General features: G+C 36.7%; 1 protein-coding gene, 1 non-coding gene and 1 pseudogene across 3 annotated transcripts; 1 reads left to right on the top strand and 2 right to left on the bottom strand.

Moving 5' to 3' along the window:
- On the bottom strand, positions 1-16,202 carry LOC121984524 (mitotic checkpoint serine/threonine-protein kinase BUB1-like). Of its 2 annotated transcripts, XM_042537488.1 has the most exons (15): positions 16,059-16,202; positions 15,925-15,984; positions 15,696-15,852; positions 15,450-15,607; positions 15,284-15,380; positions 13,800-13,910; positions 13,625-13,712; positions 6,817-6,920; positions 6,652-6,723; positions 6,490-6,579; positions 6,184-6,341; positions 1,006-1,060; positions 784-918; positions 575-696; positions 1-394 (listed from the first exon to the last, which is right to left on the bottom strand). In XM_042537488.1, exons 1-15 carry the CDS (start codon positions 16,106-16,108, stop codon positions 205-207), a joined length of 1,647 nt encoding a protein of 548 aa, XP_042393422.1. In that variant the 5' UTR covers positions 16,109-16,202; the 3' UTR covers positions 1-204. The 2 variants fall into 2 exon arrangements, with proteins under 2 accessions (XP_042393422.1, XP_042393432.1); XM_042537498.1 differs by lacking the exon at positions 1-394 and having other exon boundaries at positions 575-668.
- A 506-nt stretch (positions 16,203-16,708) lies between these two features.
- LOC122043273 lies at positions 16,709-26,910 on the bottom strand (annotated as a pseudogene).
- Positions 23,455-23,662, top strand: LOC121995188. The gene has a single exon (XR_006115851.1). It is a non-coding gene; the product is annotated as a small nucleolar RNA U3 (small nucleolar RNA).
- Positions 26,911-27,601: the final 691 nt, after the last annotated feature.

The following is a 27,601-nucleotide window of genomic DNA, read 5'->3' as shown; positions in this document are numbered from 1 at the left end:
TTAACAACCACCACCACTACTAGATAAATGTGTTGTTACAACAAAATGATGTACCAGAATTATAGGTGCGAACCAATTCCAATTGTTTTAACAAGTAAAATACTGTTAGTTCCTACAGAAAATCTTCTATTTAACCAATCGAATTGATTTGGCATCCATTTCTCAGATTCAACAGTTGGCTACACCCAGATAGAAATACTGGTGCTAAGATGAACATAAGGAGGCCTTCTGCTTCGCTAACAAATATTTCAACTTACTAATTAGCTTAGGCTCACCAAACATGTACTTCTCAAAGGATTCCCTTAAACTCCTTAGCAATTCAACATCACTATCATGAGACCCCACATTCAGCAATTCTGAAAACAAAGTCTTCCACAGTTCTGAATTCCAGTACCTGGGGATGGAAATAAGTTGGACAATCATTAATTAACACATGACAGATACAATTAAACCAGTCAAGAAATCAGTGCAACCCGGATAGCTCTATTATTTAAAGAATTAGCTTCCAGTTTTTGGATTAATCAGTTGCAATGGATCGGTCCAATTCTTAAAATGCTGAAAAACAAGCCATTACCTTTTAAATGGTAATTTTGGCCCATAGTGGTAACTTCCATCTGGATTAACCTTCTTCTCAATGGTCATGTAGGTACCGTGTAGCATCATGTGCACTATCACACAAAGTCCATATGTATCAACCTGGCATCAAGAACAAATATTCCTACAAGACTACAGTTGGTCTGTTTTATATAGCAAATTACAAATGAGTCGGCATGGCTTGCAAACCTGGTACTTCCATGGTTGATTTTCTTGCATCTCAATACATAGAAATCCAGATGTTCGAGAATCCCCAGTAAATCTTGTATTAGCAGGGAAGAGATTCAGATCAATGCCCCTGCCCCAGTCGACAAGGCATAATCCCTGCAACCATTGACATTTGTTTTCATAAAACAATAGCAAAAGGCTGCTCCCATATCAAATTCAAAGTCACAGGATGATTTATTTAACCTGATCCCTCCAAGGTCCGCTTCTATTGATGAATGAAGCTTCTGTCAATTCTTTCCTTGCAATTCATGAAAACAAAATCCAAATGTATTTTAGATCTTATCATGGATAAAGTAAAAGCAAGGAAAAGAAAAACAGATTAATGAACTGAAGAAATTTTATCATTGTTAACTATCTTTTAATTCACTCTTAATTTAAAAACTGCTAGTCATGTGACCCCTACCAGAGAAAAACAGATGTCTTTTTTTCTCGAAATTGAAAGACATAAGCTTGAGATCTAGTTTTCATTAAAGATACTTAGTAATAATACACTGAAGTAACAGTACAGAAACAGAAAATATATGACGATCTGGTAGAAAAAGAGTTTGTAAATTATACAGTTAAAATATATGGATGATTTATAGAGCTTAACAAAGAATTACCTAGAATCATGATTTCACAATGTCAGTAGTGAAAATAAACCAAATTATACTAAAAAAAAACATTTTAAAAAAATGAGAACTAGAGCCACTAAAGTTGTAGACCGAGAGGTGTTATAGTTGTGTCCTGTAAATATGATGTAATAATTATAGGGGAAAGAGTACTTTCTTGTGATTGGAATAGACCATGTTGTTTTAATGTGCTGACAATTAAAGTTAGGAGTTTCGTATATTTTTTGTGTGGAACAAATGTGCAGAGACTTGGTGCATATGGAGCTTGTTGACTCAATAGTTCTAGTTATGGATTTGGCAATCATGAAGATCATGTGTCCGATGGCTCCATGATCTGGATGGATTGGTGGTGAAGCCTGATCTTGGAGGACCAAACTGTATAGAGCATGGATCAAGGTGCATCGTGACTCATTGCCTCAGGGTTGGCTTAACAAAGATTTCATTCGACATGTCAATTTTTGTGGATGATCTTCACCTAATGAACGATCTTTATCACTATTGTACGGGTTCTGCTCCATCAAGTAAGAGTCTGATGAGTGAAGTATGCTAATGGATCTAAGAACCTTATGCAATAAAGTGACACCTTTGAACTTGTTATTTTTAGTTGTTTGTTGTTTCTACTACCTTTGAACTCCGCAATATTTCCTTGCACATGAGAATAAGGTAGACATAAGATAATTACTAATTTAATTGCTTAACAGTAATATCATGTAGTATGTGCCTAATTGCATTGTGCTGCACTTACAATTCACTTTTACTATCATTTCTTTCAATTCATGATTTTACATATGCATCATGTTTTATAAATAATAAGACAAATGTTCACTACTTATCAACTTATTTGACTCTTGTAGCTTGTTGACTTAATCACAAGGAGTCACCTTTATCAATATGTCGTCGAGTAGGATAGCGATTATTCTGCGGGCTAATGAGAAGGGAGATTTGAGGACAAAATAAGAAAAGAAACCAAAGAAACAAAGAGAAATCCATCATTTACCAAAAAAGAAAACTTTATTCAATATCTAGGATGAATCGTCAAGCAGCTAAACCAGTTGTTTATATAGACTTCATACCCTAAGACCTAAATAAGGAAATAAACCCTAATACATGGACCTCAATTCCCATCTTGTAAAAAAAGGAAAGAGTTCCTGCCAAAAAAAGGAAAAATCGTAATAAAAATCCTAAAAGAAAGAATTTACCGAAATATAACGCTTAATTAGTCTAATCCTAACCCATAAATGTCAGACATACCAAAAATACCCTAAATACCATAAAAATGAAAATTACTAAAAATAACAAAAATATGTTCGAAGGCTCGAATGAGGACCTAAACAGTGATTTTTGGATTCGAAACTTGGCGGTAACAGTACAAACGTAGATCTTCTAATTCTACAGTCATGAATACTAACAGAATCTGATTCTGACTCCCGAGTTAAAAGTTATGCCCCTTTGAAGTTCAAGGAGTTATATTAGATTGTGTTGGTCTTGCATTAGTCGTCCCAGGTTAAAAAGAACTAGCCCTTGAGTTATTAGTAGCCTCATATTCGCCGAATAAGGAGTAAAGTGTTTCACATTCAAGACATTAGAAGTCTTCAAATGACTAGGAAGGCTTAACCTGTAAGCATTGTCATTGATCTTTTACAGTATCTCACACGATCCAATCTTCCGATCCTTTAACTTATTATACTTGCCAACAAGAAAACGATCATGAGTTAATACAGCCTAGACAAAACCTCCAATCTCAAAAAGTACCTGTCAATGATGACTATCAACTATAATCTTGTACTTGGTATTGCTTTCAAGAATTACCAATTTCGCCTACTCATGAATACCCCGAAGATGCTCTCCATCTTATCTGCTTTAGGACTAAATCGTCCTTCACATGGAACATGAGCTAAGCCTAGAACCCTAATGAGTTCTGCCCATAAACAATCTAAAAAAGACTCAAACTTATGATCCTGTTTCTCAATCTATTGTAGGCAAACTTTGCTTGAGGTAACACTAAGTCCCATTGTTTCGGCTTAGTTCCTATGAGACATCTTAGAAGATTGCCCAGACAGACTCCAATTCACCACCTTGGTCTGTCCATCTATCTGGGGTGGTAGGTACTACTAAAGTTCAACTGTATTCTCAATTTTCCCCATAAGCTCTTTCAGAAATAACTGATGAACTTGGTATCTCGATCTGACGTCAGGGATCTAGGCAAGCCATGTAAACGCACAATCTCCTTGAAGTAAAGATGGACAACCTGGACGGCATCCATAATCTTCTTGCAAGCTACAAAGTGTGTCATCTTTGAAAATCTATCAACCACAACAAAAATCGAATCTGAAGTTCATTAGGTGCGGGGTAATCCTAATACAAAATTCATACTGACATCAAACCTAGGAGCTCAGGAACAGATAAAGGAGTGTACCAGCTCACGTTGGTGAGAATCCCTTTAGACTGTTAGCATACATAGCATCGATCTACAAAGCCAGCTACATCACTAGTTAACTTAGGCCAATAGAAATCAGTAGAAATAAGAGCCAAGGTCTTGTCACGACCGAAATGCCCCTCATTATAAAGCTCACTCATAATTTACTACTTTACTGAATAATCTAGAATGCACAATTGTAATCCACGAAACAGATAACATTATGTAAAATAAAATCACGGTGACGACCGTCATGTACCTCTTACAATATCCTTTCAAATGAAGGATTGGCTACGTACATGTCTGCAAAAACCTCGAAGCCTACAACTTTGATACTCATGGTAGTAAGTAATGAAGAGTGACGACTCAGTGCATGCACGACATGATTCAAGCTCCCAGCTTGGTGTCTCAGCGTAAAAATGAACTCCTGCAAATAAGCCTCCCACTTGGCATGCCGCCTACTTATCTTGTACTGGCCATTAATGTACTTCAAGGCTTCGTGATTAGTAAACAAAATGAACTCCTTCTATACTAGGTAGTGATGCCAATACTTCAAGGACTGAACAATGGCATAAAACTCCATAAGTAGAATAATTCTTCTTGGATCCAAATAGCTTCTCATTAAAGAAAGCAACCAGATGCCCAAATTAACTAAGAGCACCCCCTATACCAATGTTGGATGCATCATACTTGATCCTGAACACTTTGTTGAAATCCAGAAGTGCAAGAATTGGTGCCTCAATCATCTTCTGCTTAACAAGATGAGATCATTTATGTAATGATTAGAGTAAATGCACCCACCATTTACTGAATCTGCTTAAAGTCAGATTGGAATTCATATGTTGAATTCAGGATTAGACATTAGGTATATCTAGATTGAAATTTATACGATGTTAAATTTTAGGGAAAACATGCGCTCTTTTTAGTAAAGATAATAACATCGTAGCGTGTGATTCATACCACATGTGTTATGGCGACAAGAAGGGTAGTAGGAGAATGGATCTCTGCTTCTCTACTATGTGAGACCCTTGAGATTATAAGTTAATCTCAATCTTATCCTAAGTGACTATTTAGCTGTCTACTTGAAGTTTTGATCAGTATCTACTACTTTAGCGTGTTTCTTATTGGCTATGGGTGATTCGGTCTATGGAGTATAACTAGGAAAGCGACTGATTAGAATGAATAGATTCTAGTTAAAAGGAAGATTAAGATTGATTTATATCTGTGACATTTATTCACTAGTACCGGTTACATTTTTAGTTCAGTACATAAAATGTAATTATAAATAATTGTATTGATTAAAGATGCTGAACATGCTCTTGACATAATAGTCATTATGAGGGATTAGAGATATTCATATTGATGTAAATAATTTAATCTGGGGTAAAGACAAGTTTTGATGTCTCTGATTCGTTCTATAGAGTAATTATGTAAGGTATAACAATCTTCTTAGCAATGAATGCTCAGTGTGCTTGCTGTCGCACGAACCATTTTTCTTAATATATGGAATGGATGTTCTTATTTGGTCTTTGTGACTAATTAATTTATGCTCTAGTCTTTGTGACTTGATTATCATAAAGTCTATGTGACTTATTTGGTCTTTGTGACTAATTAATTTTGCTCTGGTCTTCATGACTTGATCGTCGAAAAGTCTTTGTGACTTATTTAGTCTTTGTGACTTATTTAGTTTTTGTGACCAATTAATATTTGGCTTTGGCATTGTGACATGATCATCTTGTAGTCTATGTAACTGACATGGTCTATATGACCAAATAACCTTTTTTGATTGACTTGGATGAGTGGGAGATGTTGGACGTTGCATCAGTTGCAACGTTAGGAAGATGAAGGGGTGTCTTTTCACCTTCATCTTCCCCCAATGCCACCAAAGCATCAGTTTATAATCGATGTTTGCTTCCTATATAAATTGGCATCCAAGAACAATCAAAAGAGAAGGGTGCGACGGTGATTAGTGTGTGCACAGTGGAGCGGTGGGCAAAGGGAACATCTGTCAAGAGGGATTTGGCTCGTGAAACTTGAAGGGCTTTCCAGTTTCATCCGTGATCGCGCTTCCGACAGCAATAGCATCTTCGCCTACGGCTTCTTCGATTTCTTCTCGGGAGACCACTGTGAATCAATTACAAGTTCAGATTTTGTGTTTATTTCATGTTATCAAATATGACACAATATTTCTCTCCTCTCATGATAGATAGTTGAAATCCTATCATGAGATTACCTGCAAAGATAGATTAATATTTTGCTAATAGATTATCTGGCTTAAAATCACCATGAATAATGGCAACACCATGCAAAAGATTGTTAATTGCAACCAATTACCTTGCATATCGTACTAATAGATTGTCTGGCTTGAAATCACCATGAATAATGCCAACACCATGCAAAGTTTCCAGCATCTGTAGCATTTCAATTGTGTAATAAATACAGAGCAGTTCTTCCATAACCTTACCCTTTACCAAGTGAGAATTAATAGCATCCTGTGAGAAGCAATTTTATCTGTTATATACACATCTAACATAGACCCGTTAGGCAAAAATATTCAAAAAAAAATGCAACTAACTAATATAGCAATGTAAAATAAGGAGACATCAGCCAATAGTTTTGACTTGTTATAAAATCAATTACCTGGAGAGTTCCATGGGATAAGTAATCACAAACTAGTACACTCAAGTCCGAAAAGATGTGCATTTTGTGGGCATTTCCAAAGTTTGATCTCTGATCAAAGTAAGAGTTAGGACAACCTATAAAAAGTTCAGATAGTGAGTAGAATTAGAAAGAGTCGCTAACCTCAGTCTCAGGGATCCGTTTGTCAAGTTGACGATACATGTAAAATTCCCATGAAAATGCAGGTTTTTGAATCTGACAAAACATTTGGAATAGATAGAGATTATTTCTGAATATGCAATATCTTTTTGCAATACAAGAATCATAGAATATGAGGTAACTACTCACCTTTAGTGCAACAATATCGTCAGGATTGGAATCAATATAAGCCTTGTATACTTGAGCAAAACCACCAAGACCAGAGCAACCTTTGATTTGGTATTTGCAGCCACCTTCATATATGAAATCATTGTGGAACTTTAGCATATCTAAGAACCATATTTTATATTGGCTCAAGTAGGAAAGGTTAATTGAATATATTATAACTGCATGAGCTAAGTGCCAACAAAGCCAAAGCTAATCTGCATTTTTTTTAATCTGGCTCCACAACACACCTACTTAATTTCGGTGGGTATATCCTTGATATCAATAGTACATTTTTCTTGTAATAACAAAATGCTCAAGTGCATCCCTGCATTCTGCTTAGTTTTATCATGATTCAGGTATCATTCCCATCCAATACATTTTTTTCATTAAGTTAAAAAAAATAGTGTTGACAAAGAGGGACTTAAATTGGCAATTTCTCAACCTTATACATCAAGGTTTTCTTTTTAACAATTTTTTAGCCTTAACTTGACTTTGAGGAACATGAGAGAGGATAACCTGTGAAGAAAGGAGATTCAAATTTTATACACAAAGTTGAACAAGAGAAATGGAGAAAGAGGAAAGGATAAAACAGGTTAGCCTCATATAGTTATACCTTACTACAATTATAATCATATAGTCAACTGACTGAGTTGGCTTACTATCTAGTTGTCTATGTTTGTTTGTCATTCACATTGTGAAATCAGAATATCTACTACCAAGGTCATTGAGATCAAGGTCCTGCGTACAAAAGATGTTCCTCCTACCATTGATCAACAAATCAAAATAGTTGTGGTCATTGTGTATATGGATGGTGCAATTCTCATCAGAGATGATGCTCCTGAGATGACCTAGTTAAAGACTACCCTCTCCTCAATATTTGTCAAGGACTTAGGATCTCTAAGATACTTCCTTGATGTGAAGGTTGCAAGATTAAAGAAGGGAATTGTTGTCTCTCAACAAAAGTATGTCCTTGATCATCTTAAGGAGATTGGGATGAGGGATTATAGGCCAACAACTTAGAGATGACAAGGAAGATGATCCAGTGAATGAAGCTCAGTATCAAAACTAATTGGGGAAGTTGATCTACTTACCTCATACACAAGCATATATTGCTTTTGTCCTACACCTAGTAAGTTAATTTACACAGTTGCCTTGTGAATAAAAAAATTGAAGTTGTTTATTGGATTCTTGAATACTTGAAAAGCATTCTAGGCAAATATTTACTCATTCAAGCGACCCACATTGAAACACCGAAGTGTACAACAATGCAGATTGAGTAGGATCAATTATTGAGAGGAGATCCATGTTAGGTTCCTATACTTATGTTTGGGAAAACTTTGTTACATGGAGAAGCAAAAAAAACATAATGTAGTTGCAAGGAGCAACTTTGATGCAAGCTAGCAAAGTTTGTGAGATGCCACAGGTGGAAACGATTCTCAAATGCACCACTAAAGCTATATTGTGAGTCGCCATCAACATTGCACAAAATCCAATATATAAAGCAATTAAAGATTGATAAACACTTCATAAAAGAGAAGATTGATCGTGAAGATATTTATCCCTATCAGACAATATACAATTGATATTCTCACTAAAGGATTGTTTAGGCCTAATTTTGAACTTCTTGTAAGCAAGTTGGGAATGATTAATATCTATACACCAATTTGAGGGGTGCCAAATTTGTAGGATTTATTCATGATATTCTAGGCATTTTATTTTTTTGACAAACAAACCTTAAATATTCTACCATATTGGAATATATCTTACTAAATTGGAAAGTATTTTGTAGGCTTGAAAATTCTACCAAATTTGGTAGTTTCTTATTCCTAATTTTTAGTATTAGGGAAATTACTAATTTTAAATGCCCTTATTGCTAATTTATTGGGCATTCCTCTATGATTTATACTTATACTCAATCCTTCATGATTCAAGTAGAATTATTACTTTCTCCCTTTCCTAAACTTATAGAGTTCTATAGCGTAGACGCGACCTCTAATCCAATTGCATATGTTTTTCCTTCTGAACCTTGTAAATTAGGGATCAAGAGAATGTTTCTTCTGCTTTTCCTATTTAGTAGTAGTATATATTTGTTTCATTATTATATGCAAGGTTTAAAATTTGACCCGTGCTGAGGTTTTGGTCCTGGACTGGAACGATACAGTTTCGGTACCATATTGTGTCGTGCCGATATAATTTCGGTATTTTTTAAATTTAAAATATATTAATTCAAATATGAAATATTTAACATAAATATTTAAAAATAAACAGTATTAAAAATAATCTTTAAAAGAAGGAAAAGATATGAAAAATAGATAAATAAATAATTTATTATAATTTTTAGATTAAAATAAATAAAATATAAAATTAATTAGATAGTTTTATTAGGATTTAATAAAGCCTCTTTAGATTATCCCCATCATAGCTAGCAGTTGATTAAAATAATTAACCTAAGTTTTAATTAAAAAAAATCTAAAAACTGACACCACTCGCGACACTCGCAAGCTCGCACGACTCTGGTGTTGTCGCATGGTCGCACGACCCCTCAGTAATCGCGGGGTCACGCGACTAGTTCGACGTGACCTCGATGGTCGCGTGTCCCCTTCACAATGGTCACGTGATTGCGTGTGTTGGTGCAGGTTGCACTAGAATCAAACCTAAATTTACCAAGTGTGCAGGCTGTTTACTCAACCAGGAAAGCCCTAATTGGAGGCTAGGCAGGAAAGACTTAGCAGATAGTGGAAGTCAGGCGGAAAGACCAAGTGGGTCGAAAGTATTCGACACTTGGCGAAGAAGCTCAATAGGTTTGGAGGATCGTAGATCGAGGGAAAGTCCTAAGTGGTCGATCCAATGCTAAGCGGTAAAGTCCAAACGTGTCTGGAGGACCATGTTTGGCAGGTAAGTTGAGGTAATCAACTGGAAGAGCGACAGTGAGGTCGTGTTCCTGATAGGAATAATCTAAGGTCATTGATCCAACTAAAGAAATCGGAAAAGTTTCCAAGTTGAGATCAAGACAGTTCTACTGTGTTAATCTCTGTTTTGCAGGAATATTCTGTATAACTCTGTTTTGCAGGTCTAACCTGATCGGTCGATCGAACAGGAGAATCGATCGATCGAATAACTCAGATCAGAGACAAGTTCAGACCAAAGCAGAGCAACATCTGATTAATGCCTGATCGGTCGACCGAACCAAAGGATCGGTCGATCGAACATTGATGATGTGGCAAAGATCAATTCGATCAGAAGCAGACATGGGAAGTCAACTTGATCGGTCGACCGAACACAAGGATTGGTCGACCGAACAATCATCACAATTAAAGACGCATTAAGTGTGAATCTCGGCGAACAAGAAAGTTCGTTATTCGATCGACCGAACAAAGGGATTGATCGATCAAACCATTAAATGTAATTAATGTCCGAAGATCGAATCAGCATCAGATCTCAGCGAAGAAGGAAGGGAGTGGGTTCGGTCAACCGAACCCAAGGATCGGTCGATCGAACATTGACGATTCTTATAAAAGTGAAGCTCGAGGTCCGAGGCTGTACATCTGTTCAGTGTTTATCGCTGTGCAAAGCTCCTGTTTGTACGACTAGTCTGCTACTCATCACCAAACAAGCTACTGCTCAACTCAAGACGTACCTGTTAGTGTGCACTAACGATCTAACTCAGATTTTGATGAATGAAAAATAAGTTAAGTTAGGTTCTGTTGTGATCTAACCACGTGATTAAGTATGCAGTATGAAGTTCAGATAGGTCGACGGGCTGACAAGATATCTAGCGAGAAGTCCAACTAGGTCAATGAGTCGACTGGATAGCTAGTAAGAAGTCCAGATAAATCGACGGGCTGACCGGATATCTGGTGAGAAGTTCAGCTAGGTCAATGAGCCGACCGAATAGCTGGCATGAAGTCCAGACAGGTCGACCGGATGTTTGGCAAGTTGGTAAGTTAAGGTAATTCACTGGAGGAGAGCGCCCTTGTGAGGACGCGTCTCTGTTAAGGGGACAGTAGGCATCGGTCCAGATTAGGTCCATTTCGGATCTCTAATCTAAGACCTTGACTAGTTCCTGATCCTGGGAGGACAAGAACTAATTAATACTACTCATTATTATTGTGCTAACATTTGTCTTACAGGTTATCATTTTTGGTTATTTGGACTAACATTGTTTTACACGATAAAGGAGAAAATTTGCCTTCAGATGAACAGTGTCCGAAGGCGCCTTCAAGCAGTGAAGGCGCCTTCGCATTGTTCATAGAAGGCGCCTTCCACGGCTATGGAAGGCGCCTTCCCTAGGGTAAAATTGACCTGTTCGAAGATAAGCTCCAGCGAAGTTCGGGATAGATTTTGACTCATTGGAGGCGCCTTCTAGCCTATGGAAGGCACCTTCCATAGCCTATATAAGGCAAGCTCGACAAAGCAACCTTCAACAACACATATACAACCTAATACGCAGCCATTTGAAGTTCCGACTGCTCCAGGCTCCTACTACGACTCTGCTGAGAAGTTGCTGCACCCTACGACTATTCCGAGGACTTCTGATCGCAGTCGGCAGACCGACTCGATACACGAACAAGTCACTTCGATCCTAAGTGTCGGTAACATTTTTATTGTACTTAAATTCTACAAACGGAAAGTGCAGCCTGTTGCACTTCACCGATCTTCTTTGTACTCGATTCCCTCTTCCGGAGGTACGGGAAGAGGTTTTTAGTGGATTTCCCATCAATAGGTCCACGAGACCTGGGTCTTAGAGTAGGAGTCACGGAAGGCTCTGAACCAAATAAAACCTCCCGTGTTTTCTTGTATTCTCATTCCCCTTTAATTTTCCTCTGTGTACTTAATTTTTGAAAAGTTTTTAAGACACGTGATTCACCCCCCCCCCATCTCACGTGCATCTCGATCCAACAGTACTGACTGAGTTCCATCCTACATCTAGTGTCGGTATACTTTTAATTAGCTTGTTTTGTACTCTATTTCAAGTAAGATAGTAGGTTGTTACTATCTTACACATTTCATTGTACGATCTGTTTCTCTCCGAGAATTTCGAAAAGAAGGATTTTAGTGGATTGCCCAACGGTGCGATCAAAGATCGCGGGCCTTGGAGTAGAAGTCAAAGTACGCTCCGAACTAAGTAACCGAAACTGTTCTTTACTTTCCGCTGCACTACTTTGATTTAAACGTTGAAAAAGAAAAGAGTTTTTAAACGCGCGATATTCACCCCCCCCTCTATCGCACTCTTTTGATCCTACAGCGTGGCCCCTCCACGACGGCCATGGGGTCCTGTAAAGCCTCCGCGGTGGTCGCAGAGGAGTTATGCGACACCTCCGCTATTGTTGCGAGGTCGCACAACCCCTCTTCTGCAACCGCGGGGTCACACGACGCCTCCTAGCTATTGCAGGGCTCGGTGCCGAGGTCGTGTCGATGCCGAGCGAAATGAGATGTTTTGCCCCGGCTCAGCACGACACTTTAAACCATGATTATAAGATCCCTCAACTTCTCAATATACAAATTAAACCCTTAACAGCAACTACCTTTTCTGGTATTTCCTAAATTTAATTTTAATGTCAATTGATTAATATAAATTATTTTTTTATTGATCTAATTTTTATAAAATAGATGAAACTAGAAAAGATTTAAAAAAAAAGTATGCCATTTGGAAGTTAAAAAATCTTCTCATATGATCCAAAACATTCTTAGAAAACATGCTATGAAAAAGATTGCTACTTTTTAATATCAAATTTTAAATTCATTATATAAATATAAATTTATTATATGAAATCATAATTGTGTTGATTAAGATCCTATGTAGGAAAGTGAGGGAACATAGAATCGGTAGGTTTGTGAGATCCTAGCCTAATTAAGTTCCTACTTGAGATTTAGATCATTTAGGTGAATTTAGATCATAAAATCATAAGATCCTAAGATCCGACCACAAACTTGGGAACCATGCCTACTACACCTACATGAAATACATTGTAAGACAACTTGTTTATCTATTACTTAAATGCAAATTAAGTAGATAACTTGTTTAGTTGTTACAAATACGATAAAATTCATGTATATATAGATGAGGATATAGTAGAGGATCGAATCCAATAGTGTAGGAGGATCCATATAGCCCCACTTAACGGGATAAAAGCTTGGTTGTTGCCTAAATACATTGTCGGACATCTTTTTTGTATGTTGTGAAATTCCATGTATTAATTAAGATTTAAATTAGTTCCAAATTTAACTTACAATACTACAAATTCAATCTACCAATACAAATGATTTTGGTGTAGCACTCCCACAATATTTTTGTACCTAACATATTAATTAATCTAAATGTCAAAAAAAATTATCAAATTTTATGTACCAAAAACTGTAGTTTAATAAATTTGTTGCAAATGCAGTCAACACTGTCACTTTCCATTCACTAAAAGAACAAAGTTAATAATAACAACTTTAATTGTGTGGGTGTCTAATAAGATGGTTAAATAATGAAAGAAAAAAGAGTTAAGGACTAGTCAAGAATTTATCCTTTTAGGAAAAATCCCAAGGAAGAAATGGTTTTCCATAATCTAAATTGTAATTGAATTATTTTGTAGTTCTATGTGCAATAGGATTGTCATACATTCATACAACGAATAATGAATTTGGTAAAAACAAAATCCAAAATTGAAACAATCATTTGAAATGTGTACTAAGATCGCAATCATAATTTTTCTTAGCATCCTACTTCTGTTGTCAGAAATTAACTCAAAAGAAATTCTAAGAACAATTCATATAAACCAGCAAGGAAGGCAGAATCCAATACCTAACTCCACAATTTTATTTCTTGAAGAATTCTGTAAGGAAGATAAAGAAACTTTTCCTGAATATACTTTAGTACTACAATGGTAACCCTGAAATATTTGCAAGTAGAGATAATCAAAGAGAACATACAGTATATTTAAGTGTATTCAATTGTCTTATATTTAGGGGAGCTTTACATTATACTTCCTTATTGTAGCATCCATCTTCTTAAGTAAATTATCAACAGTGGACAATGACCAAGGATTGACAAGATCTGACTCCCCATTTAGTGATCTAGTATCATCACGCTACAGAATAAACAAGTATACAACAAGAAAGCAATTAATTATGGCATTCTCCAAACATAAGTTAGCAATTGAAGCTGATGATTAAATGTGCAACAATATTAAATTGTATTACAAAAAAACCACTCACTTTATGAAATTTGATCCAATAAGTCATTTTAAGTATTGTTTAACATGTGGTATTCACTATGAACTATCTCCATGTAACATGCAATGTGCATCACAATTCACAAGAGGATGGGAACAATAATTGGATAATAAACTATGATCTTAAATGTCCTTTGATGACTAAACATCAAATCTTAATATAAACTTCTTTGGCTTATTTTATATCTATTTTAACACAAAATTGCAATGTAGAACATTGTCAAAACTTTATCTGCAATGCTTTTATATGCCATTGGATATAGCTATATTCATGTTGATATCCATTTATGACAAACACATGATTCTTCTTAGAACCCAAAGGTCACAAATGCACAATATAGTGCTATCCATGATTTGAAATCTTGACCATGCCAGGTGGCAAGGTTGAAACACATAGTTCCGATAAATTATCGAAACTTGATACTACTCATCACAGATTCATCATAAGTAATTTATTCTATATTATTGTGTAATTATATTGATGAGTATAGTGTGATACTAACATTCAACACCTCTTGGCATAATCCAAAATGTGTCAACACGTAAAGATGAATTGAAATGATCTTTGTGTTTTTTTAGCCTTTGCCCATGCATTAAATACAATGCCAAAAATTACCATTCCATATGAGATAGTTGTGTTATCTTCTTATTCTTATTTTTCATCTTCTTCCTACTTCCCCATCCAATTCTCAAATGGCACCATATGTTGAAACATCAAAACAATACCGAAATAGTATCGTTCTAGTCAAAAACCATAACCCTAGACGACTTGAGATTTGAACTTTGATGTTACCAAAGGTGATTATGGTGTAATTATACAAGAGAAGAACCAAATAGAAAAACTGAAAAATTATTTCAAAGTTATTAATAAATAAGTAGTGACCAATCAATATAACCTTTCAAATCATTTATGGGAATTGGTGATTAATCTTACTGCTCTTTTTATTCAAATGAAGTTTTTTTTTTTTTGGACAGATGAGCAGAACAAGTTTTATTATTCTAGCTTAGACTTTGTAAGAACCCAGCATAATATCACTACATAATTTTTTTTTTGGATCTCCTCAAACCTGTACAACTAAAATCAATGCTTAAGGAAAAAAAAAACATAGATAAGGACAGGAATCTCTATCTAAATTTTACTTAAATTTATAGCTCATCAACAGAAGAGCTTTTCAGTAGCTAAAATGTCAGAAATGCTACTCTCAAGTGAGAAAAAGGCAATGTGACACCTTTGAATCAGGAGCTGCTTTCTGTTGTGCAACCGCGGCTACCTCATCCAGGAACATGCCATGCAGCTTCTTCAATCTATCAAGTGGCTTGGCCTTCCTGTTACCACAAGTAAAAAATCATTTTAAGAAAAGCAAGAAATATAAGGGCAAAAAATACGGTTGTAACCTGGATATTCCCAGCTGGAAGACTTCATGCGCTTCTACTAGCCTCCGAGAAGCAACTAGAGACATCGCGTACGCCTCGTAGAACAAAGAATGGGCCTGGCAGATTCCCTTATACTCCAAAATCTTGAACACCCTCTCAACGTTCCCAGTTGCATCCCCCTACGCCACCGACCGCACAGATCACAGAAGAGATAACAACAAGAAACGCTAAATCGAGACGAATACTGTATGCACTGCGCTGACTCACATAGAGAATGCTAATCTTAAGGAATCTGATATCATCCCGATACCGTTCATCTTCAATGAAGTCCCTAAATAAATCTTCCAGGAGGTTATTCAAGCGTTCAACGGCAGCAGTGTCATCGGGGCAGTTGCGAGAATCGTCCGTCGCCTTGCGAATGGCCCTGCGAAGAGTAAGAATCGGGGATCGAGAACCACTTGATCGAGGAGATAAGGAAATATGGTAATGCCCTCACCGTAGACGTAGGAGGATCGGATCTGCAAGACGCAGCCGAGATGGTTCGTCCTGCGATGACCTGCGAGATCGAAGTGGAAGAATTAAGAGGAAGATCGGATCGATTAGAGTAGAAAGAGAGTTCACTATAGATACGTCGGATGATTATCGGCCAGAGGGCCAGGATCGCTGTTGAATTGGAGCATCGCCGGTGAGAGAGCGTAGCAAGGCTTCGTCGGCGTGGAAGAACCCAGAACGGAACTGGGGAAAAAAAGGAGGGAGTTTTGAAATTTTGGCTGCCAGTCCGAACTGGTTCACCTCGATCGATTAGGATCAGCCGGTCGACCGCTGGAGGTGGGGAGGGCGAGAAAAGTAAAGGTCCGGAAATCGACGGTTTGGATTAAGCCATAGATTAATCAGATGGATCGGTCGTGTTGGAAGCATATGGATTTAGACTTCCAAGCTTTCATAAAAATGTAACAAAACATGTGATTATTTTTTACTAGAGTTAAACACTATCGGATTATTATTATTATTATTATTATTATTAGTCAATGATAAAATAATAAGACTTTTTAAACTTTAGAGGGATTTTTAACAATTTTAAAATTCCAGAAGTAATATGAAAAATCAAGTAAGAAATAGAATTCCCTTTAAAAAAATGAAAAGAAAAAATAAAGAACTATTATGGGTAAAAATTCATTCAGCCAGTTACCTTTTTCACATGCGATTAAAAAAACACTTTCATATAAAATTTCTAGTTACCGTCTTTGCGTTGAACATTCAGTAGAAATAAATTATGGTAATCAGAAGAGAAGACTGATAGGCTCCTCACAAAGTTTTCCAATTTCATCTTCGAGAAGCTGCAACAAATTGGCCTTCGTCCCTCCTATGCACCCAAGCCTCTGTTGTTGCATCCCAATCGAACCTTGAAGCATCACTGTATGTACCATTGGCGAACTGGACAAAGTCCACAAGAACGAGTGTGCAAACTGGTAGCTCATTTCGATGAAAGAGTTAGAAAACTAATAAGAAAAGTCCAGTAAGAATTAAATTGCAAAGGATGAAACCACTTTTCCATTGACATGAGTAGGATGGATCACTATCTGTTACCATGGTGTTTGAGCTGAACAAGGATGATCATATCACCAAAAATGCTTAATGTTGTCACTTTAAAACGGTAAGCCTAAGCAGGACCACATGTCTGAGTCTATGTGAAAAACATGACCTTATCAGATAGCACCACCTAATTAACTTTCTTCCTCAAGGTACTTTTGAGAAAGGGGAAAATGGGAAGGTTTATATTGAACAATTTCTCAGCGTATACAAGAGACCAAGAGTCTGGGGTGTTATGCAAAGAATAAGGTCATCATGGTCACTATTTTGTGGCATCAAAGATTGATGCATTTTGAATAAAAAAGGATACTCACGAAGCTTCTGTCAATGTCAATGTAAATCTTAGTAAAGAGTTGAACCACATTGAAGTCAATTATACATAAAATTAAAAAAAAATACATTGGTTGTTGATGTTTCCCCTTTTTTCTAGTGGCAAGCCCAAAGAATAGGAATTCTCTTCCAACAGGAAAGAAGCCATCTTTCATTAAAAAAACAATGATTAACTAGATAATATCAAATTTAGGATGAGTGGTTCGATCCTACGAAAATTTTCCATTGACCATCAGTCATCTTTCATTAAACCTTTTACACAAGGTTCAAACATGATTTTCAATTTCGTACCTTATCGATCGATATGGACGAAATTTATTATTCCGCTTGCCAAATATCACTAGCACCACGACTCCAAGGTCGTCGCAACCTCACGATTGCCTTGCAAGGTTGTGGATGGTTCCAGACCCTGTGGCGGCCTCGTGGCATCCACATGGGTGAGGAGAGTATTATGGCCCTCACAAGTAAGGTGTAAACGAGTCAAGCCGCTCGTAAGTTATTCGGGTCTTGATTATAAAAAAAAAAGTTTGTTCGATTAAATTAACGAGTCGAGCTCAAACTTGATTTCAAGTTTGAAAACATTATCAAACCAACTTCAAGTTAACAGTATCTGATTTATGAGCTCACAAATATGTTCATTTAGAAGCTTATGAGCGTGCTATTTAAGAGGCTCATTTATACACACACACAAGTATAATATACTGGGCGCCTCCCATGTGCATCCAACATACACGATTGAGGGGAACGCCCCCACATGGGCTCCACTGTGACCCTTAGTCACGTATAATGGGCACATATGGGAGGCACCCAACATAGATATATATATATATATATATATATATATATATATATATATGGTGCTCACAAGATGAACATTATAAGGTACGTAGGGTATCATGACTCTATCTATATCTATCTATCCATCTATCTATCTATCTATCTATATTTTATCCATTAAGTTTTTCTTTCTTATTAATTTTTTTTCCTTTTTCCATATATATATTTTTCTCCATCAAAACAAATAAAGAAAAAATACTCCGAAGAAAAATAAAATCCCTTAGCATTATTCTTTTACCTTCTTCCGTAAAAAAAATATAATATAATTTCTAGCTTTATAAAATGTATTACTACTAATAAACTAAATTATTTTATATATAAATTAGATTTAATTTTAAATTGATCAAAATATATCTAAATTAAATATAGTTTAAACTTTCTTGACGGTTTCAATCAACCTAAATCAATTTTTACTTAACAATAATCAAATATTTCATGAGATAATATCAAAACTTAAATTCAACATTAAACATCTTAAATATAACTTAATAATAAATATTTATAATCATTAAAAATTAATTAAAAAATAATTAATATATTTTATATTAAAAAAGTATCGAAACTGTATCAGTATAGTATAATAATGTATAGAAACTATCCCGGTCATATACCGAAACTCTAATAGAATAAAATTTTAAACCTTAGGTTCAACACATATGAGTCAAATTTAAACATCCACGCAAAATGAGAATGACATTGATGATCAATAAATTTGTGTTCTTCATGCTCCAATAAATTCATTACCTCTGGATATTTTTACTAAATCAGCAAGAAAGAAAGAAAAAACCAGAAATTGTTTGTGTAAATGATAATAGGTGCTGCCTATTATTTACTTAGGGTAAATAATTGGCAGGATTTTCAAGTAGCAGGACATGAAAGATTTTCAGAAAATTCACTCTTCTTTGGCCAATTGCTACCCACGGTAAAGTTCACCTTGAGCTAGATCAGAATCATGAGAACAAGAGGTCTTTTGTCTTTTGGTAAAATTAAAAAAGAGAGGAATAGACAGAAAACCGATACATGTCTCTCTCGAATACTTGACTCTTCATCTGTGTTGCATACTGACATTCCTAGTGGAGACTCAGCACCTCTATTGATCATGTGTAATTAACAACAATGTCATGATCCACTTGGATCCGCATGTGTTGGATAGTCGTACTTGTGTCTGACCATTTGTGTAACTGTAAAATACCGGAAATAGGCGAATATTAATAAGGGAATTTTTCGGAATTTTTAGAAATTTTTCGAGAATTTTTCGGAGTTCGTACGGATAAGATAATGGGGATAAAACGGGACCCGAGAAAAGTCTGTTTAGACTACCCATTTAAATGAGGAGAAGTTTGAATTTTCTTTTATTTTTTCATTTTCTTTTATTTATTTTTCTTTTCTCCTCCGTTTTTCCTTCCCTTGCGCACCCGAGCCGCACCCCTTTCCTTGCCCGACGCCATCTCCTCCGATCCCTAACCGCCGGAACCCTAACCGCCGGCCACGGTGGTTTTTCTTCCTCCCCTTCCACTTCTTCTTCTTCTCCTTTGCCCGAGCCGAACCCTCCTTCCCTCATCTCTCGCGACGCCGGTCTTCTTCACACCGACGCCTCTGCCCTAATCTATTTGCGCCGATCGCCTCTTCCCCTGCCGGAGTAGTGCCGATCCGGCGACGCCGTCTCTGTGCCCTAGCCGCCGTTGCTGACACCCGAGCAGGAGCCGAGCGATTCCTTGCCCTAGGTGCCGACGCTGCACCTCTCTGCCCTAGCGCCGGCTCGCCGCCGAGTCCTAGTTCTCCGGCCGACTTCTCCTCTCGGGCTTGCGACTCCCTCATTTCTCTCCTCACCGGTGCACAACTTCGACTAGGGGCAGAGCCGAGCCCTAGTTTCCCGATCGCCGGCACTCGAGTACCACTGTTTGGGTTCTTCCGTGCCCTAGCACTGAAGCCGACCACCACTGTGTGCCGACGCCGTCTGTGTGCCTAAACCCCCTCTGCCCTAGTTCCTTTCTGCTAAGCCAACAAGGTGAGTGGGTTGTAACACTTGGTTGCACTCTGGATTTCCCCTTCTGACCTAATCTGCAGATGTAGGGTTTAGCGGATCGCTGATTACGAGGGTAATCTTGTGCTGTGGATTGTTCTTGGGTCCGGCAGCCACTTTCCAGCAGCTATTTCTTTTGGGAAGCTTTTGGTAGCAACATCTCCGGCAGTAAGTTATTGGCTGAGGCATTCAACTCAGGTGAGTTTTGATTGAGTTTTTCTCATGTATTTAAATCTAGATATAGATGGATTAAGGTTGAGATTTCTTAACCTAAATGAATTAAATGATTGGTAAGCCAGATCTGGATTAGAACTTGTGATTTAATAGGCATATAGTAAATCCTAATTAGAAGGTGTAGTTAGGGTTAATGAAACTAACCCTAGTTGGCCGATGGATTAGAATTTAGTTTGGCTAATAGTTGTATGATAAATTAGCTAAACTAGACATTATGTTTGATGCCACAGGACTTTGACGCGAGACGAGTATCTCGGAGTCAGATTGGACCTTTTTATTTTCGGAGGCGGGTACTTTTGACTTTTTGTCTTTGATATGCTTAGTAATGAAATTAACATATTGCATCAATTGTGTTTCTTATCTGTTTCGGTTAATCACTACCCAAATCTTGATATATGTTTGATTGATTGATTTGTTTTGCATCCCATGTATACTTTACCTGTCTATACATGCTTATACGGGTAGTGATATACCATGCTTCACCATGTTCAGGACCTAGGTTTTTATACCTTCATGTACCTTTGATTCGATATGATTCGTTGACCTAGGGTGCACTTTTCTATATATATGGATTAGGTCGGGATGTTTATATGGTTATTGCCATGCATCATTTGCATGATTGCATGCTGTGCGATAGTCCGCTCCATTATTGTTGAGCAGACGGTTCTGCTCTGTTTGGCTCTATTGGTTTAGTATAGCAGTGTGGTAGCCGGCAGGCAGGACTCTGTTGACACCGTTGGTCCGCTCATGGGTAGTGTGACACAACGAGTTATCCGATAGGGATTCCTCCCCGTCATCGTATGAGAGCATTGAGCTCCCCCACCTATGATTTGGGGTAGGAGGATAGGTGTACTCGGATAGATCCACTCGGTCACTCATCGGGAGTAGTGACGACAGAGTGCACGATTGTCACACCCTACCCACTCGGCCTCTATGGTGTGAGATGATCGATGGCGTCGGGGGTGACCGGACGCATCATCGTTGCATCATACGTGATCGTTTATTGCTGTGTTTGTGGTTCTTTGCGTTTATATCTGCGTATTGTTTGGATACCTATGTTTGACATCAAGATCCCTATACCACTCGGATTGTTTGACCTTATACTCGGGACTGGTTAGTACAGATTCTCCTGTTTACTTCGATGCATTTTATCTTTCTTATCGGGAGATGATTAGTCTAGGTATTGTTTCTTTACTTTGCATATCAATTGTACCTGCTGAGTGTTGGACTCACCCCGCCTCCATTGTTGTTATTTTCAGGTTGATGCTGTCAGGAGGGAGTTCCAGTCGCTGGTCCCCACAGCACGTAGTGCTACTCCTCTGCTGGTTTTTGAGTTGTTGTTTTATTTTAGCTTTCCGCTATCAGACTTTGTTTTAGTTTTGTTTTGGACTTTACATATGGATATTGTATGGAATCTTTTCGTTGGATGGACTTTTGGTATGATTTGGATTTACTCTACTACATGCCTGCCTGGACGGCAGAAGAGGTGAGTTCGTCGGTTTTGAGCTTTACGAGTGTAGTTGAGTAGGGTGATTTTTGAGTCAGAGTATTACTACTTTGTTTGATTATATATAACTGCGTGGATGGTTGTGTGAAATGTGTTTTTATTGATTGTTATTATTCCAGCCGCATGTGGCTGAGGTATATGAGATGTAGAAAAGTTTCAGATTGTCCGCTGTACAGTGGAGATGTTGCCGAAATTTCTTCGGACAGGGACTCCTCTGGGGCGTGACAGTAACATAGACGATCTTAGATCACATAAGAACATAGTTTTGTTCCTACAAGAACTAAAGTTGGCAGAAACATGTCCTTGATGTCAAGTATCCCTAAAGTTAGCATCAAAAGTTGAGATTGTTAGTCCATTTGGTTTATGAAAAGCCTATCCTTTAACCTCCCAACATATGATCTTGCAAAATCCCAGAAACTCAATCCACTTAAACCACCAAGGTTTAATTGTATGAACAAATGAATCTTTACTACTGTTCAGTTCTCCTCGTCTAAAAATAAAATTGTGACTATTAAGTTTGGTTCGACTGAACTCAAATTTTTCTTATAGAGTTTGTTTGTACATGTGACAGTTAGCATTGATATTAATGCTCGACTAAAGCTCTTTGAATCAATCAAAATATCTTTTTTTTTTCAAACAAAATATTGTAGGAAGATGTATATATCTTGTATATGGATAGTAAGAAGTCCTCATACATGAAAGATAGCATCAAAATGAAGATTTATCCACTAACCTTGACATGATTTTAGCATATTCAGCCCACATGGTGTGGATAACCAAAAACCTAATAAACTTTACCCATAAATTAGTCGTATAGGTTAACCGTCCAAAAAAGTTCCTTGCTTATGTTATTTACCTTCACACCATGCATATATAACACATAAGAGTGAGAAGGTGGCATAATATCAAGCCATCTCATATGAATTATATGTTGGATTTAATATTTTTATTCGGTGGACTTGCATGTTATTTTGTAACACTCGAGTTTTATGCCATTACAAACAAACCCATCAAGTGATCTAATCGATGTGAATTGTAGGTTTATACTATTGAATGTGGGTTATATGTGTATAACCCATTAGTCCACATTTTGTTATCAATGATAGGCTAATAATAGAATCGGATCCACTACTATATATAAGATGTGGTCCTCATAAGATTGAGTAATTTCAAGATCTCCCTACTTCCCATTGGTGAGAAGATTTCGGCACGTCACCCCAATATCTAGGGAAAATCCGCCTCCTATTCTTCTTCTTCTCCTTATAATCAAGATTTTATGAACAACATTGAGATAATGGAGAATCAAGATTTTATGAACAACATTGAGATGATGGCAAATCCATTGCATTCAGGTCATATTTATTTTTTGGCTATCATTTATTTCGTTTAATTAAATTGTTGCTATAAAATTTACATGATTCTTTTTCAAGTTCATATGGATGTTAGAATTTCGATATTAGAATTCATGATTAAGAAAATCTTCATCAAATGGTATTAGAGCAGTAACGACCTTAAGCAAGATATGTTTTATAGGCTCGTACAATTGTATTCTTGAGTGTTAAGGAGACATGCAACACAATCTGATTGGTGACATAAGATCTCAAGATTAGAGAATGATTAATGGCTTAGGTCCTTTAGGGCTGGTGGCTGTAGCGGATTATTCTTGTTAGATCCTGTATCTGCTAGAGTACTCTTAAGATTGTGTGATGAACATAATTTGTTAATATGGGTTAACAAATTCTACATATAAATCCATATCCAATAATACAAAGCCACAATTAATATCAATTATATCAATTAAAGGGTTTGTTCATAACAATATAAAACTGTGTTACAAAACAACATGTAAGCCCACCAAATATAGAGATAAAAATCTAATAAGCTCCTACTTGGACTACATTTGCCTTTGTATACAATACACAACTATAACTTTGAGCTTAACAAAGCCAAATTTTATTGGTAATAATATCCTTAAAATAATCTGGTTCATTAATGCCATTGGAATAGTACTAAAGAGGTCATATTACTATAATTGTAATAATGTCTAATAATAAGCACAATATCAATGTCATTAATGACTTAAATTAGATATGAATGTGTAGCATGAAAATTATGTGAAATGTGATATATACATGAAACTTTTCATTTGGTCCTCCTAGTAACCTAAAAAGGGGCCTGATCATGTTTGCAAACATCTTATGTTAAATTGCAGTAGCAAACCATGATTTACACCTTATGATTCTAAAAGAAATCTAATATCATATTTGCAAACACCATATGTCAAATTGCAATAGTAGATTATGATATCTTTATTTCAGAATGTCCAAATAAAGATATCATGCGAACGTTTATTATTTCATGCTCTATGTTGATGGACACATGTTTACTTTGGTTATTGCATGTATTAATGTTGTGTATTTTATTTTGACACTTTAAAATAAAGATATTATAATTTATTATTACATTTTGGCATAATAAATATAATATTGGATTTCCTTTGGAATAATAAAGTGTAAATCATGGTTTGTTATTGCGATTTAACATAAGAGGTTTGCAAACATAATTAGGACCGTTATTTTGGTCATTATGAGGCTCGGTTAAAAATTGACATGTACATATCACATTTTATATAATTATTATGTTGCATATCTACATTTAATCTATATCACTAATGATACTGGTATTGTGATTATTATTGGGGGTTTGTTACAATTATAGTAACTGTGACCTCTTTAGTTTTATATCAATAGAATTAATGGACTAAATTGTTCTATAGAGGTATTTTTACTCATAAAATTTGACATTGTTGAGCTCAACTAAAGTTATACTTGTGTATTATATACAAAATTACATGTAACCCAAGTGAAAGATTGTTAGATTTAATCTTTCTATTCAGTGGGCTTACATGTTATTTTGTAACGCATGGATTTTATGCCATTATGAACAAAATCCAGTAAATGATCTAATTGATGTTAATTGTTGATTTATGCTATTGGATGTGTGCTTATATGTATAGAACCCGGTAACCCACATTTTGTTATCAATGATAAGCTAATAATAGAATCAAGCACACTACTATATATAGGGTGTAGTCTCCATAGGATTGAGTAATCTTGAGATCTCCCTGCTTCCCATTGGTAAGGAGAATGTGGTGTTGTCATTCCAATCCCTATGGAAGATACGTCTCATGTTCTTCTTTTTCTCAGGATCAGAATTTCATGACTGACATTGAAACAATGACAAATCTGTTACATTCATATTATATTTATCTTTTAGCTATCGTTTATTTCGTTTAATTAAATTGCTACTGTAAAATTTCAATGTTAACTTGAATTTTGATTTTAGAATTCCTGATTAAAATTCCTCCATCATTATAAACATAAAGAAACAAGCATTTCTAGCTAACACAAAGGTTAGTCCAAAAAAGTTCCTTGCTTATGTTATTCACCTTCACACCATAACAAAAAAGAGTAAGAAGGTATGAATTATAAACATAAAGAAACAAACATTTCTAGCTAACAATTAACTCATTAAGAACTAGTTTATTTTTAGGAATATAGAAACAATTTGAAACCACTAAATTGACAATCTAAAGTTCAAACTTCAGTTCAATAAATGGGTAGACAAATAAATGATTAGCTCTCGGAGTATTTTCATTAATTTACTGGCAAAGCCAACTAGATCTATCTGTTTGGAGCTTTCTTAAATATCACATAAGTCCCTAAAGTCCCTAGATTCAGTGTCAAAGCATAGCCCTACTTAAAATAACATGTAATGAACAACTTAGTCGAATAAAAAAGTATTAAGATAAGTCAAAGAGAAATTCCAAATCAATCTCACCTCATAGTTTACTTCATATTCATCAATTTGTATGGCATCACCATATTCCTTTAAATCAACACATGAAAACTAATCAGGATCCCAATTGCGAACTTACGTAAAGAAAAAGGAGAAAAAAGAAACATCTTTTGGCTGTGTTGATAACCAAAACAACAACATCACATCAAACTTATCCAACAAATCATGAATTGCTTCATCAGCCAACCTATAAAACTCCTCCTTGGACATGAGAGATCTAAAATAGAATAATAATCAACTTTAATGAATAGTCGTACATGTACAAGAAAAGGGAGAAATAGGGATTTGATCATGACTTTAAAACAACGATTAAGATATTCAAATGAGAATTATTCAAATGTTCGAAGGAGAAGGAAGACACTCACTGGTAATCTTTGGTGGCCAGATTCTGTCCTTGATCAAGCGCCGAGGGCTAAGTGGAGAATAAATCCCTAGGGATGGATAGTGGATCGAGAGGCGACCAAGGCCCCTTCATTAGAGAAAAATCATCAATGACGACTGATGCTACAGAATCTTGCAACTTGTCTGGTCGAAAGTCATGTTGAACTGTCAGTTAAAATCAAGGTGAGTTAGATGTAACCTAAAGGAACTTGGATCCAATCTAGATGAGATTCGGGTTTGATCGAGCCTAATCAACGCGTTCATTTCAAGGAATAGAATTTGCCTATCTCAACCACAGTGGCCGACACCCTCCACACCTTGGCCTCAGATCCCAGCACCATGTTTTGGCTTCAGATCTAGACATCATGTCTCGACCTCAGATTCTGGCATCCTGACTCGGCCCCAGATCTAAGCATCCTATCTTAGCCTTATATCCTGACATCCTGTCTATGCCTCAGTGGCCGACACCCTCCACACCTTGGTCGTAGATCCCGACGTCACTTCTCGCCCTCAAATCCTAACATCCAGTTTGGTCTCAGCAATCGACACCCACTTCATCTCAGCCTCATATCCTGACACCTAGTCTCGGTCTTGACATGTACTCTACCTCAGTCTCAGACTTAGATCTAGCATCTTCCATGTCTCGACCTCAATCGCTGACATCTTGCATCTCTGAGCCTCAAATCCTGACATCCAGTCTTAGCAACCGACACCCACTCCATCTCAGCCTTAGATCACGAAACCCAATCTCGATCTCAGTAGTTGACATCCGCTCGACCTTAGTTTCAGACCCCAACATCCTCCATGTCTCGACTTTAGTCGTCGACATCCTGTGCTTCTTAGTCTTAGATCTTGGCAATCCTGTCTCGAGCTCAGTCACCGACTTCGTCTACTCTCATGATCACTCAATATCAACCTCATTTCCTCATCCTCGGATAAGGCCTACACTCTTGAACGACATGCAGATAAGGAGGATGCACAACTGCCTCATCATTGAGATCGTTACTTTGTGAATATTCTACCACACACGTCACCGGATGAATGGAGAGATGGTTATGAGGTTGTCATATCTGGTCTCATAAATATTCTCCTTCAAATACGTGACATTTAATGATTGGAGAGACTACAAATGGTGGTTGAATATGATCCCCTCACTGACATAAATGAGGATGATGGAGGATCATGCAACCTTTGCAGCATCTGACGCGGCTGAGATACTCTTGTGACGACTATATAAGCACTCATGAAGGTAATGACAAGGGACTTCTTGCATTTTCAACTCTCTACAACTCTACCAGATTCATGACTTTAGTCAAGATTCGGTGTACAAATCCTCTATAAACACTCATGGAGGATAAGGGCCTCACTGTATAATCCTCTATAAGAACTCATGGAGGATCATGCAACCTCTAC

Source organism: Zingiber officinale, chromosome 1B (genome assembly GCF_018446385.1).
Source record: "Zingiber officinale cultivar Zhangliang chromosome 1B, Zo_v1.1, whole genome shotgun sequence".
Taxonomy (NCBI): domain Eukaryota; kingdom Viridiplantae; phylum Streptophyta; class Magnoliopsida; order Zingiberales; family Zingiberaceae; genus Zingiber; species Zingiber officinale.
The sequence above is the reverse complement of the archived record's forward strand: the minus strand, read 5'-3'. Positions and strand labels throughout refer to the sequence as shown.